At 37.2% G+C, this 14,022-nt stretch overlaps 2 protein-coding genes and 1 non-coding gene across 17 annotated transcripts in view; 1 reads left to right on the top strand and 2 right to left on the bottom strand.

Annotated features, from left to right (window-relative positions):
- Positions 1–14,022, top strand: part of USP8 (ubiquitin specific peptidase 8) — a 92,354-nt gene that overhangs the window by 37,950 nt on the left and 40,382 nt on the right. For 7 of the 10 annotated variants that reach the window (XM_081508306.1, XM_081508305.1, XM_081508304.1 and 4 more), the window contains 8 exons: positions 503–580; positions 981–1,243; positions 3,065–3,277; positions 3,727–3,937; positions 4,913–5,149; positions 5,871–6,013; positions 7,628–7,760; positions 7,930–8,819. In XM_081508306.1, coding sequence (XP_081364432.1) covers positions 503–580; positions 981–1,243; positions 3,065–3,277; positions 3,727–3,937; positions 4,913–5,149; positions 5,871–6,013; positions 7,628–7,760; positions 7,930–8,115 — 1,464 coding nt within the window. In that variant the 3' untranslated portion in view covers positions 8,116–8,819. Of the gene's footprint in view, positions 1–502; positions 581–980; positions 1,244–3,064; positions 3,278–3,726; positions 3,987–4,892; positions 5,150–5,870; positions 6,014–7,627; positions 7,761–7,929; positions 8,820–14,022 lie in introns of those variants that run through there. The other 3 variants (XR_014059109.1, XR_014059108.1, XM_081508298.1) reach the window with 2 other exon arrangements.
- Positions 4,175–4,281, bottom strand: LOC145515893 (U6 spliceosomal RNA). Its single transcript, XR_014061102.1, has one exon. It is a non-coding gene; the product is annotated as a U6 spliceosomal RNA (small nuclear RNA).
- The window catches only part of USP50 (ubiquitin specific peptidase 50), a 40,437-nt gene continuing 36,140 nt past the window's right edge, over positions 9,726–14,022 (bottom strand). For all 6 annotated transcript variants that reach the window (XM_081508310.1, XM_081508307.1, XM_081508308.1 and 3 more), the window contains one exon: positions 9,726–10,005. In XM_081508310.1, coding sequence (XP_081364436.1) covers positions 9,814–10,005 — 192 coding nt within the window. In that variant the 3' untranslated portion in view covers positions 9,726–9,813. The remainder of the gene's footprint in view (positions 10,006–14,022) is intronic.

The following is a 14,022-nucleotide window of genomic DNA, read 5'->3' as shown; positions in this document are numbered from 1 at the left end:
AGAGATATGGAAAAAATTATATGTTTGCCTATATAGCTCAAAAGTGTGATGCATCATTAACACCATTCATTGAAGAGGTTGACTTTTCTTCATTGTATAATCCTCTTTGTGTGGATATACCACATTTGATGGACACTGGATTGCTTCTGCTTTGGGGCTATTATGAATAATAATTCTATGAACATTTGCATCCAAGTCTGTGTGTGGAAATAAATTTTCTTATCTTTGGAGTTGACACTTAGAAGTGAAATTGTCTTTGTGTTGTTTTTTTAGAGAAACTTTAAAAAGCCACCATTTTTATAGGCTGTGCACACACACTCCTTCCCCTTGCTGTGATAATTTTAGGACTTTAAGAAACCATGTATAGTTCTTCACCTTTTAAAAATTATTAAGGGCAGCCAACACAAGGTTTTTGGTTCTTTGCTACAAGTAGCTTAAGAGTTCATATATGGCAAAATTCAATTTAAAAATCCTTTTTTTCTCCTTCTCTTTTTAAAACTAGTCTCGAGAGCCTTTGACAAGAGCGAGAAGTGAAGAAATGGGGAGGGTTGTACCAGGACTGCCATCAGGCTGGGCCAAGGTAAAACTCCAAATTAGCACAGAAAGAAATTACATGGCACTGTTTTTTTTTTTTAACTTATGAACTTGTTTATTCTGCATCTTCTCTAATGCAGAGTTGACTCTATTTCTTCATTATAAAGGACATAGCTCATTTCCCTAATTACAGCATGGTTAGATTTCTTGATAGCCAATCGGGGGTGCTGACTATAATATATGAGCATCCTGGCATGTCATTTAAAAACAGTGTATCACTTTAAAACCTAAGGTTCTTTGAAAGTTTAATTATAGAAGTGATTATCACCATTTTATTCAAATTATTTTAATCCAAAAGTAAACTTAGCAGTGGTATACTTTTGAGTTATTTGTTGTTCATTGAATGTTCATTGTTTTTTGACCTGTGCTTTTTTTCCCCACCTAAGTTTCTTGATCCCATCACTGGAACTTTTCGTTACTATCATTCGCCTACCAACACTGTTCATATGTATCCACCGGAAATGGCTCCTTCATCCGCACCTCCTTCCACCCCTCCAACTCATAAAGCCAAGCCACAGATTCCTGTTGAGCGGGATAGGGAACCGTCTAAACTGAAGCGCTCCTACTCCTCCCCAGATATCACCCAGGCCATTCAAGAGGAAGAGAAGAGGAGGCCAACAGTAACTCCAGCAGTTAATCGGGAAAACAAGTAAGTTTATCCTAACTTCTATAAACAGAATCAGTGCTGTATTTGTAAACTTCTGAACATACCAGTTTACTAATATCAGGGAGACAGAAAATTCTGTGGATGGCTATCCCAGCCGTTTTTGTTTACTGTAGAGGAAAAAAATAAATGGATTAAGTGTCCTTGGTTTTTCTCCCAAGTGTCACAGACTAACTTAAATGTGTCAAAAAGGATTCTGTTCACTAATTCATATGTATTAATATAGATATGCACCTTGTTATAATTCAGACAGTGTGAGACTACATAGATTTTTTTTATGAACTTCGTATGGTCCCTAAATTTCCCTTTGAGGACTATAATTTATAGGATTGTTGAATATGTCTTGTTGTAGCTCTTAAATTCCAAACTTTTTTTTTTAAAAAACTCAGTAACATGGGGGCAAACAATATAATGTATTAAAATAATAAGCATTATAGTATGTATCAGCTTCTAATCCTTATTCTGTTCCCTTTTCTTCATTGCATTTCTGTTCCTCTGTTCACCAGTGGGGATGAATAGGTTCATTTAGGTTTTCCAAAACAATCTCTCATTTAGATGTATTCCTGGCTTTATCTGTTTTTGAATACTCTAATGCTCCTGGCTTATGATTGATAGGTTTATGAGATAGTTTTCTAGTCTCTTTATCACTTCTGATCATTAATTTTGGGGGATGTAGGGTAGTTGGAGGTGAAAATAAATGGGATTTTTTGATTTGTTAAATACACTCTATTAATTGCTAAGGAATTCTAACTAGGCTGTCTTTTTGGCCTCTTCAGAATCACTTCCCCCAAAAGTAGTTAATATATTTTCCTCCTAAGAATTTACCCTGCCAGGTGGAAGCTTAACTGGAGGAGATTTTGTAAATTTTGTAAATCTATAGATTTCAGGGTTCACTATTAAAACTGGTAAGAATTTAATTCTTTCTTGAATCATAGTTTGTTAATTTGACAATTTAAAAAACTACAGCATACGTAGTTCGTATATTTTTAAATATATATTGAACAGAGTGCATACACCTGAGCCATGTGTAAACAAAAACTGGTTGGAATGTAATGTTTAATCTGTTCTCAGTATTCCTTTCAGAGGTGGAGATATACTTAGGATCAGTAATAAAAGAAAGATTTACCAATTAGGAGTTTTCTTAATGTCCTTACAGTTCTAAAAGTTACATATATAAATCAAATACACTGCATGACAGAAGTCTCGTAGGCATTCTCTAGTTCACTGCTGTCCAGTGGGCATGTTGATAGACATGTTCTTTATCTGTTTTGTCCAGTATGGTAGTGGCTATTTTGAATTGTGGCTAGTATAAGAGCTATAAAATTTTAAATTTATCGTGGCTAGTGACTGCTACCGTATCTATCAGCACAGCTCTAGACTTCAGGTTTTAGTACCCAAATAACGTCTGCCTCCTGTATGTACTCCGCAGTTATTGGCATTCTGGTTGAATTCAACATTTGGTAATGTTAAACTTCCTGGGATCATTTAAAAACATTTGAAAGAGCCTTCTCTATTAGAACACTCTACTTGTTCATGAGAAATCAGAGAATCTATTGATATCTTAAGGTATCTGTAAGAAACATGTGCTCACATAAGAAGTTAAAGACCCTCATGGGAGGGTCACCAGTGTCACTTAGATATGAAATGTTCTCTAAGACCCAGTACCTTATGACCTAACTTAGTAAATATTTGCAGGATTACCATATACCATGGTACAGATGCTGGAGTTTGCTGCCCTTTGTAGTATGAACCTTCATGTCAGATGCCCTGCATTTTAAGATGTCGTGTGCACTTTTTCTTCCTTAGGCCAACAAGCTATCCTAAAGCTGAGATCACAAGGCTTTCTGCTTCTCAAATTCGGAACCTCAATCCTGTTTTTGGAGGATCTGGACCAGCTCTCACTGGACTTCGAAATTTAGGAAATACTTGTTACATGAACTCAATACTACAGTGCCTCTGTAATACGCCACATCTGGCTGATTATTTCAACCGCAACTGTTACCAGGATGATATTAATAGGTAAAGAAATATCATACTTTTATGCAATTATCATGTTAAAAGGGTGATCTAACCACACTTCCTTACCACCCAGCTCCAGAGATGTCAAATTAGGAAAGAACAATGTAGAGAACATTGTTCTTAAGAAAAATGTAAAGAAAAGCCTTCTCTGATTGGTGAAGGACAGACAGGAAAGGAATAGTGCAGGAAGGCAGAACTCACTGTCATAAATTGGAGCCTACTGGTAAGGAATAGGAGACCGTGGAGGGCTGGTAGCCAAAAAGAAGCAAGTTGGAGGGGTGTCATCAAAGTAAGATTCAGGTAAGTATTTGGTGATAAACCTATGAATAAGTATTTTAGTGTAGGGTCACATATTACAGTATGTGAATAGTTGAATGTTGATATCAAGAACCTGCTATATCTTAGCTTTTTATAATTTGTTTTTTGTAACTTTAATTATGTTTGCAAAGGTCAAATTTGTTGGGGCATAAAGGTGAAGTGGCAGAAGAATTTGGCATAATCATGAAAGCCCTGTGGACGGGACAGTACCGGTACATCAGTCCAAAAGACTTTAAAATCACCATTGGGAAGATCAATGACCAGTTTGCAGGATACAGCCAGCAAGATTCACAAGAACTGCTTCTGTTCCTAATGGATGGTCTCCATGAAGATCTTAATAAAGTAAGAAATTGTATTTTTCTAAGTTGCAAAGGCTCTTTAGGGTTGCTCAGTGTTGTACTCATTTTTATAGCAATTTAAAATTATAGTTGTTGATTGTTCAGTGCTAATTTATTCAAATCTACGGACTATGCATGAAACTTTAAAATAAATACATCTGATAGGTTTACTATTTGAATGGAAGTATATACAATTTGTATTTACTTGTGAAAATGTTAACAGGCTGTGTTTTTTTTTTTTTTTTTTATGGAATGCTTCACGAATTTGCGTGTCATCCTTGCGCAGGGGCCATGCTAATCTTCTCTGTATCGTTCCAATTTTAGTATATGTGCTGCCGAAGCGAGCACCAGGCTGTGTTTTTGTGAGGAATTTATAAACACTAAATTTGTAAACACAGTTGCCAGAGATCCTGTGTTTGTGACCAATATGACCAAATGATTCATGTAAAAACTTACTGTTCTTTGTATACAATGGCTTCTTTTTAGCACCAAGCTGTCCTCTCTTTCAAATACTTTTGCTATCACGTTTCTTACCAGCGAACATAGACTTAAACACATAGACACACATATATGTGTATATGTATGTGTGTGAATATATGAGTGTTGTCTGTGTCTGTATGTGTATGAAGATAGTGTGTATCCATCCATGAGACTAGGACCAAAAAAATGACGTCTAGTTGTAGCCCTAACTCCCAGCTATATGTGGAATGTCTTCTCTTTTCAATATCAGACTTTTCAGCTTTTTAAATAAAAATGTATTAAGAAATTGAAACTAGTCACACCCTTTTAATAAAGTGGGTTTTGGTTTTTTGGAGAGATTTTTTTTTTTTTAGAATTTTTTTGTAGCATCAAATTTTTTGATTAGAACTCCTTTAATAAGTATTTGTAAATCTGCAAGGTTTGTATTAAATATACTTTCAATTTTATATTTAAATGTTGACTTTGAGATATTAATATAGAGTTTAAATCTTATTTTCAGGCTGATAATCGGAAGAGACATAAAGAAGAAAATAATGATCATCTCGATGACTTTAAAGCTGCAGAACACGCATGGCAGAAACACAAGCAGCTCAATGAATCTATCATTGTTGCACTTTTTCAGGGTCAATTCAAATCCACAGTACAGTGCCTCACCTGTCACAAAAAGTCTCGGACATTTGAGGCCTTCATGTATTTGTCTCTCCCACTAGCATCTACAAGTAAATGTACATTACAGGTAAATCAAGATTGAGAGAAAATGATTTATTGAAGGAAAAAATTTTTTATATGCACATAGAGTTGTACTTTACTTGGTAATTTATTTCTGCTCTTTACCCCTGTAAACATTTTATAGGTTAAAACTCACAGAAAAGTTGTTTTAATTAGGCCTCTGTAGAAGAAAATGTGCATTTTTAAAAGAAATTTTCCTTTTTAAAAAGTATTTTCCTATTAAATATTCTTTTAGAGTTGATAATGTTTTTCAAAGTCTGTATTGGAAGTTTTAGAAGTTAATTTGGAAAACTGTATGTTGACTTTAATTCAGGTACACTGTTTGTAAGAAACTGCTCTACATGAGGTATCAAATAAATATCCTATTTTGCACACAATAGCAGTGTGATTTAGAGAGCTTGATGACACTTTTAGTGTTAGCCTCTTGTTAGTCAGAACGTCCTGAGCCACCAGGTAGAAGTTGCCCCTCGATGTTCTCAGGACATGCAGACATCTTCCTTCCTCCATGGGCACACCACCATCACTCTCCACACTTTGTCCCTATCAACTCCTCCCATCTGCTTCCTCAGTAGATCATAACTCTGGGGGGTGGCGGGGTGGGGGTGGTGAAGCAGGAGCTGCTTTGTAATAGTTTATTCTTCATGCCTGACAAAGTAACTTATTGAACAGATGCTCAGTAATACTGTGTTAAAAAATGACAAGTATCTACTACTTGTTTTTGCCTCTAGGATTGCCTTAGGTTATTTTCCAAAGAGGAAAAACTCACAGATAACAACAGGTTTTACTGCAGTCATTGCAGAGCTCGTCGGGATTCCCTAAAAAAGATCGAAATCTGGAAGCTGCCACCTGTGCTTTTAGTGCATCTGAAACGGTAAAAGGGACACACTTTTTCTACCTGTTTAGTACTTTTTAGGTGAAGGATTTCTATGTATTTTATTCTAAACTTTATTGTACTGTCTGCTTAGGATGTATAACAAAGAAAGATTATCAGGTTAGGGTATTTCTAGGGAAATCAGGCTGAAATGAAGAGGCTCTAGTTCACTTTAGTGTTTGCAATAACAGGGCAAAATGATAGCACCACTTTTTCAAGTAACTGTCTTTAAAAATCACTGAAACTGGGGAGGGAGGGATAGATTGGGAGTCTGAGATTGACACATACACACCGCTGTATTTAAAACAGATAACCAACCTACTATATAGCACAGGGTACGCTGCTGAGTATTCTATGATAACCTAAATGGGAAAAGAATTTGAAAAAGAATAGATACAAGTATAACTGAATCACTTTGCTGTACACCTGAAACTAACACAACATTGTTAATCAATGATACTGCAATATAGAATAAAAAATTTTTACAAATCAGTGAAAAAAATTATTTTCAAATTATTGGAGATTCTTCGGCAGTTATTTATGTTAATTTCAACAGTGATACATTCAGATCTCTTGTGTAGATTTTCTACAAAAGCTTATTACATCAGTTGTCCTTTTCTGCTTGTTGCAGATAGTGAATGTATAGATAAACATTCTACAGATGATTACACATTTGTTCTGTTAAGATTTTTAGTGCTGTGTATTATTCTTGGAGAATATCTTAAAGTATAAATGGTTCAGAGTTCACTCTTCAAAAAATAATTTTGAAATAACCATATTATACCAACCAGTATTTTGGTGTTTAAAGAAGCAGTGTGTGTTAGGATAATGGAATGCCATTATTTCAGTCACTAGTCTGTGTGCATGCAGTTTCTGGCTCTAGTTTCTTCAAATTCAGTTCAGTTGCTCGGTTGTGTCCAACTCTTTGTGACCGCATGAACTGCAGCACGCCAGGCCTCCCTGTCCATCACCAACTCCTGGAGTCCACCCAAACCCATGTCCATTGAGTTGGTGATGCCATTCAACCATCTCATCCTCTGTCGTCCCCTTCTCCTCCTGCCCTTAATCTTTCCCAGCATCAGGGTCTTTTCCAATGAGTAAGCTCTTCGCATCAGGTGGCCAAAGTATTGGAGTTTCAGCTTCAACATCAGTCCATCCAATGAACACCCAGGAATGATCTCTTTTAGGATGGACTGGTTGGATCTCAAAGTACAAGCTTAAATCTGGAGCCACTCTCTTCTATTATTTCTCTGTACTTTGTGTTGATTAGCATTATATATGGGGGTGTTAATAACTTCTTACCTTTGTCAAAGACTCATCTAATGGCTCTAGCTGGTCTAGGGATTAAGGGATCAAGGTTTGGCTATACCTCTATCACTCTGTTTACCTGAGGCAAGACATTTATGCACCTCAGTTTCATTTGTAAAACAGAAATGAAACCAAGTATCTTTAAACAAGTCCCTGCACTATTAAAATTCCGAGTATGTATGTGAAATAGATTTTATGTCTAAACATAAAAACTGTCTAAAACTCTGGATTGTTAATGAATGAATTAGGGTTCATTCTGATGTCTTTGGTCTGTCAGTGTAACTACTGTAATGTTTTGCTCTGCAGTTTTTCCTATGATGGCAGGTGGAAGCAAAAATTACAGACATCTGTGGACTTTCCATTAGAAAATCTTGACTTGTCGCAGTATGTTATTGGCCCAAAGAACAATCTGAAGAAATACAACTTGTTTTCTGTTTCAGTAAGTATCTCCTTGGACTAAATACTTTTTCTTTTGAAGCAAACTGAAAAAACAAGTTTCAGGTTGTTCCTTACCTCACAGGAAAGTAGGAACAACATTAAGGCTTTGGCATTATTGACATATTTTAAATAATTCAATTTGAATTGATTTTCTATCTTGTTTGGCACAGAATCACTACGGTGGGCTGGATGGTGGCCACTACACTGCCTATTGTAAAAATGCAGCAAGACAGCGGTGGTTTAAATTTGACGATCACGAGGTTTCTGATATTTCCATTTCTTCGGTGAAATCTTCAGCAGCTTATATCCTCTTTTATACGTCACTGGGACCACGAATAACTGATGTAGCCACATAAGGAGAATTAGGTTTTAAGCTAGTTATCTTTTAACAGGCTGAGCAACACAACTCTTGAAATGCTTATAAAGATTCTGGATAGGCATAGCTGACCATTTAAAGGACTTGTAGGACAACGAGAGCTGTGTTACTATACCATATACTTCTGGTCAGTGCTATTATCAAAAAACTGACCAAGAACATTTAACAAGTATTGCAGTAAGCATTCCTTACAGGTACCATTTATTTCAAAACAAGTTTTTTAGTTTGCTCCAAAGTTAAAATAATTAACTAGCTAAGCGTTATTATTCTGCTGGTCTCAAAATCATTGTATCCTTTATTTTCCTATTCACTGTTATGGCCTTTTCACATTTCTAAATCCCAGCTTGATCTAATGAATACTCTAGAATGATGTAAAGCAGATAGGAATGTATGTGTATATATTTATTGCACACTTGCACATCAAATCAATGTACATAGTATAATATGTGGTCCTTTTGTGAAGCCTAGAACTCAGAGGATTGCTTTTTTTCCCCCCCTTTTGGCCTATTCTGAGTAACTGCAGTGCTTTCTTAGGGACATGACAGGGCAAAGCTATTTTTCTGTTGGCTTTGGGCTGTATTTGTGCACTAAATCTTTATTCTAAAAAAATAAATGGAAACTTTTCTTTAATTTTTTAAATGAGAATTTTCATTTACACCTACATTAAAATCTTAATGAGAAAAATAATTTAAAACCCTGTAAGTGTTTTGTCTTTAATTTTATGTTGTTAAACAGGACAGCAGAATCATAATTTTTACACACACTTTATCCCAATACAGTGACTTAAAATTTAGTACACTTACTCTGTTGCATCACTTGATTCCACTCTTCCTTCACCTTGACCATGAACTGCATGTAGCACTTATGATTCTCTCAGAGTTGAAAGTCAAAGTAGGATATAAGCCCTTAACACCCAGGCAGACTTATTCTATCAAGAGAGTAGAATTCTTTGGATTAAGGTAAAACGATGACTGCAAAGTGAACTGCATTATAAACCACATCTTTACAAACTGATGTATTAAAAGGGATAGAGGAGCATAGAATTTATCATTTACCTCAGGGACTCGGTTGTTACCAGTAAAGTCAATATAAACACTCCATATAAAAACAGGATTCTAAAGGTGCTCCTGAAAGATGTCGCCATTAGTGGATTCCCAGGAAGAAGATGAAAGAATCGGTTTTGAATTGTGAAATGGATGACTTTTCATGTTCTGCAATTAGTCTGAGTGACTTATAGCTTCTTTGCTAAATTATCAGATCAATTAAATATATTCAAATCACATTCAAATCACAGAGCCACTTGAACGAAAGTTATTTTGGTTTAGCTCCATGAAATATCTTTGGGAAATAATTTGTTGCATATATCTAATTATGAGATAATCTATGATAAAAATACCCACTACTAAACACTGCACTTTGAAATCTGCACACAATACATAATCTGAGTGCTTTAAAGGTCCCCATCTGTTAGTACTGCATCATTTTTTTGCTGCCTTTTTCAATGAGCCAGGACCCATGTTTGTTGCAGACTTACCTTGTTAAAGGTTGCATAATACGCCAGAAAGACTTAAAAATGTCAGCGAATGCAAGTTAAGTTGCAAGAGTTTTAATGACAAAGCAAAACTTAAGTACAAGGTTCTTACTGCTAGTTTTGCAATTTTCAGGAAACACCATTTTCTTAGCTCTTGCATTTTTGTGTAGGTATAGAAAAGGGCTGGCAGCTGTAGAACAGGAGATATGCTGCAGCAGTTTGGACTGAAGTATCTGGAATCTCACTGACTCGTGTGTCATCAAAGCTGTACCAGGCCTGGGTCACTGAGTTCTTGCAGAAAGCAGTGTAGTGGCCACCATTCAGATCACCAAAGTGGTTCTGGGGGAAAGAGGAACGTCAGACTTAGTGTTTACATTTGAATACTTTAACTGTTACAGCCAAAAATGTACGCCCACAAAATATTTTTAATAATTGTCCTTTATACTGGATTAAAAGGAAATGACAGTTTTAAGTCAAATCATACATATAGCCTGACTGCTCTATTTTTTGTCTCACTGAAATGGTTATACATTATGTTCATTGACTATTTAATAAATATGTGAATAAAACAGGATAGTATTTGACAGCAGCTAGTATTTATCAGTTAATACTGAGCACATACCATCAGTTCAGTTGCTCAGTCGTGTCCAACTCTTTGCCACCCAGTGGACTGCAGCACTCCAGGCTTCCCTGTCCATCACCAACTCCCGGAGCTTATTCAGACTCATGTCCATCGAGTCGGTGATGCCATCCAACCATCTCATCTGTCTTCCCCTTCTCCTGCCTTCAATCCTTCCCAGCATCAGGGTCTTTTCAAATCAGTTAGTTCTTTGCATCAGGTGACCAAAGTACTGGAGTTTCAGCTTCAGCATCAGTCCTTCCAATGAATATTCAGGACTGATTTCCTTTAGGATGGACTGGTTGGGTCTCCTTGCAGTCCAAGGGACTCTCAAGAGTCTTCTCCAACACCACACTTCAAAAGCATCAATTCTTCGGTGCTCAGCTTTCTTTATAGTCCATCTCTAATATTCATACAGGACTACTGGAAAAATCATATTTTGACTAGACGGACCTTTGTTGGCAAAGTAATGTCTCTGCTTTTTAATATGCTACCTAGGTTGGTTGTAACTTCTCTTCTGAGGAGCAAGCGTCTAATTTCATTGCTGCAGTCACCATCTGCAGTGATTTTGGATCCCAGAAAAATAAAGTCAGCCACTGTTTCCCCATCTATCTGCCATGAAGTGATGGGACCAGAGGCCATGATATTAGTTTTCTGAACGTTGAGCTTTAAGCCAACTTTCTCACTCTCCTCTTTCACTTTCATCAAGAGGCTCTTTAGTTCTTCTTCTCTTTCTGCCATGAGGGTGGTGTTATCTGCATATCTGAGGTTATTGATATTTCTCCCAGCAATCTTGATTCCACCTTGTCCTTCATCCAGTCCATTTCTCATGATGTACTCTGCATATAAGTTAAATAAGCAGGGTGACAATATACAGCCTTGACGTACTCCTTTCTGGATTTGGAACCAGTCTGTTGTTCCATGTCCAGTTCTAACTGTTGCTTCTTGACCTGCGTACAGATTTCTCAGGAGGCAGGTCAGGAGGTCTGGTATTCCCATCTCTTGAAGAATTTTCCACAGTTTGTTGTGATCCACACAGTCAAAGGCTTTGGTGTAGTCAATAAAGCAGAAGTAAATGTTTTTCTGGAACTCTTTGCTTTTCAATGATCCAACGGATATTGGCAATTTGATCTCTGGTTCCTCTGCCTTTTCTAAATCCAGCTTGAACATGTGGAAATTCACGGTTCACATACTGTTGAAGCCTGGCTTGGAGAATTCTGAGCACTACTTTGCTAGCGTGTGAGAAGAGTGTAATTGTGTGGTAGTTTGAACATCCTTTGGCATTGCCTTTCTTTGGGATTGGAGTGAAAACTCTCCTTTTCCAGTCCTGTGGCCAGGTTCCAGGTATCTCTTGGGAGTCAAGAGTTGGCATGTTACTCCAAGAGATACCTGGAGTCAAGAGCACCTACCATACACAGACTATTAAACATCAAAGGAAATTTTAAAATAATAATCATCTCTCCTAAATGAGCTTATAGTGTAATTTTGAAGATGGGCTAAGATTAGACATGAAAAAAGACATTTAACATGGCAACAAGACATGAAACGACTGCATATTGTGACCACACAGTTTGAGGGGGGTGTACAGCAACAGCTCCCTCAGTCATCCAAGGCCCAGAGAAGAACCTGTTCCATTCATCTTTCCAAACCCAGTAGAGGAATGTTTGAAACAAACGCATTGGAGATCCTCATTTCTCAGAAGGTAGTATGGCATACAGCAGGGGTCAACAAACCATATCTGGCCATGGGTCAGAGCCAGCCCACTGCTTGTTTCTGTATGGCCTGTGAATTAGGAATGCATTTTATATTTTTACATGGTTGAAAAAAGTTAAAAAGAACTATTTTGTGACATGTGAAAGTTAATATGAAATTCAAATTTTTCAACGTCCTTAAATAAAGTTTTATGGGAATACAGCCATGCTCACTTGTTTATGTTTTTAAGTGGCTGCTTTCGCACCATAACAGTAAAGTTGAATAGCGACTAGATACATGGCCTGCAAAGCATAAAATATTTACTGTCGAGCTTTTTACAGAATAAGTTTGCCGATCCCTGGGGTAGGGGGAGGAAAATGGATTCTTCCAGTCAAATCTGACTATGAATTCAGCTTTAATACTACACAATGACCTTAAGGATATTATTTATCCTTTCTGAGCTTTAATTACCCTATCTTTTAAGACTGGGTTACAAGACCTTGTCTTACATACAACTACTATTTCTCTTGTAGTGCAAGCACATAGGAGGTACTTTTTAAGTGTCCCCTTAGACCTTCATCTTCATCACATCTCCCCTTACACATTAGAGAAATATCCCAAAGCTAACATTTAAAAGATTCAGGCTCTGGTCCTGATGTTGCCATGTGACCTTAAGCTGACAAGCTTAAATTTCCTTATTTATAAAATGGTGCCCAGAGACTTCCTGGTGGTCTAGTGGTTAAGACACTGCTCCCAATACAGGAGGCCAGGTTCAATCCCTGGTCAGGGGACTAGATCCCACATGCTCCAACAAAGATTGAAGATCCCCAGGTCACAACTAAGACCCAGCACAGCCAAATAAGTAAGATAAATACTTAAAATGTCCATTAAATAGTGTGATGTAATTTGGTTGAGAAAAACAAAACGTCTGGTGGATACAGATGATGAGTAATGTTCTAAAGTGACTAGACAGATCATGGGTAGAATATGTTCAGTTTTGATGGCTTGCTGTAAAAAACAAAATGAACATAGCAGAAGCAGGTGAACCATCATTCTTGACTTCCGTTCCCAGTATTTTTGGCAAACAGCTAGCCTGAAAGCCTTGGTAAGAAACTGTAAGGAATGCTGAATGAAACACGTGAATGAACACATGAATAAATACCCATTGAAATATATGGCTAACTTTAAAGATGGTATAGTGAGAGTAATGTTAAGGGGCCACGAACAAAGGAAATAAAAGATGAGTGTGATATATGGTTTATGCTGTGACCATCTGGGAGTAAAAGCAGTTTCTGGACTCTGGAACCACTATGCTTGGGTTTTAACGGTAGCACAAGGGTTGGAGGTAAAGTCTTAAGTCCCTGCAAGGTGAGGCGTTGGAATGAAATTCACACACATAGCCACAACCTCTTAAAAGAGATTGACCCTCAATAACAGAACAAATGGGACTTCCCTGGGGGTCCAGTGGTTAAGAATCCACCTTGCAATGCAGAGGATGCAGGTTAGATCCCTGGTGGGGGAACTAGGATCCTACATGCTGGAGGCCAACCACACCCAAGGGCTGCAACTACTGAGCCTGAGCTGTAGAGCCCGTGCACCACAACTACAGAGAAGCCCGTTGCTGCAACAACAGATTCTGCATGCCATGCTGCAACTAAGACCTGACACAGCCAAATAAATATTTATTTTAAAAAAAGAATAAATGACGGGGGCGAAAATCTATCCTCCAGTGTTTAGCTTAGCTTAGGCTCTGGGTACAAAGAATAAAAGAAATTCCTAGAAATTTGTTACCACAGACCTGGCTTCTTTGGGGGATTAAAATTTAAACTGTTAATACCTGTGTGTGTCAGAATCCTCAGAATTTAATGTGAGAATGAGAATTATTTTGGGGTTGCTTGGCAAAAGAAAAGGGAATTACTTTCTAGATGGATGTACCTTAATTCAGGCTGCACAGGATAACCACACATTAAGAAAAAAAAAGCCAGTGACGCTAAACTCACAATTCAGTATTACAGAACACACAAGGAAACAATTCACCATGAGTA

Source organism: Giraffa tippelskirchi, chromosome 7 (assembly GCF_054371585.1).
Source record: "Giraffa tippelskirchi isolate mGirTip1 chromosome 7, T2T-mGirTip1v1.2.pri, whole genome shotgun sequence".
In the NCBI taxonomy this organism is placed as follows: Eukaryota; Metazoa; Chordata; class Mammalia; order Artiodactyla; family Giraffidae; genus Giraffa; species Giraffa tippelskirchi.
Note: the sequence above shows the minus strand (reverse complement) of the source record. Positions and strands in the feature narration are given on the sequence as shown.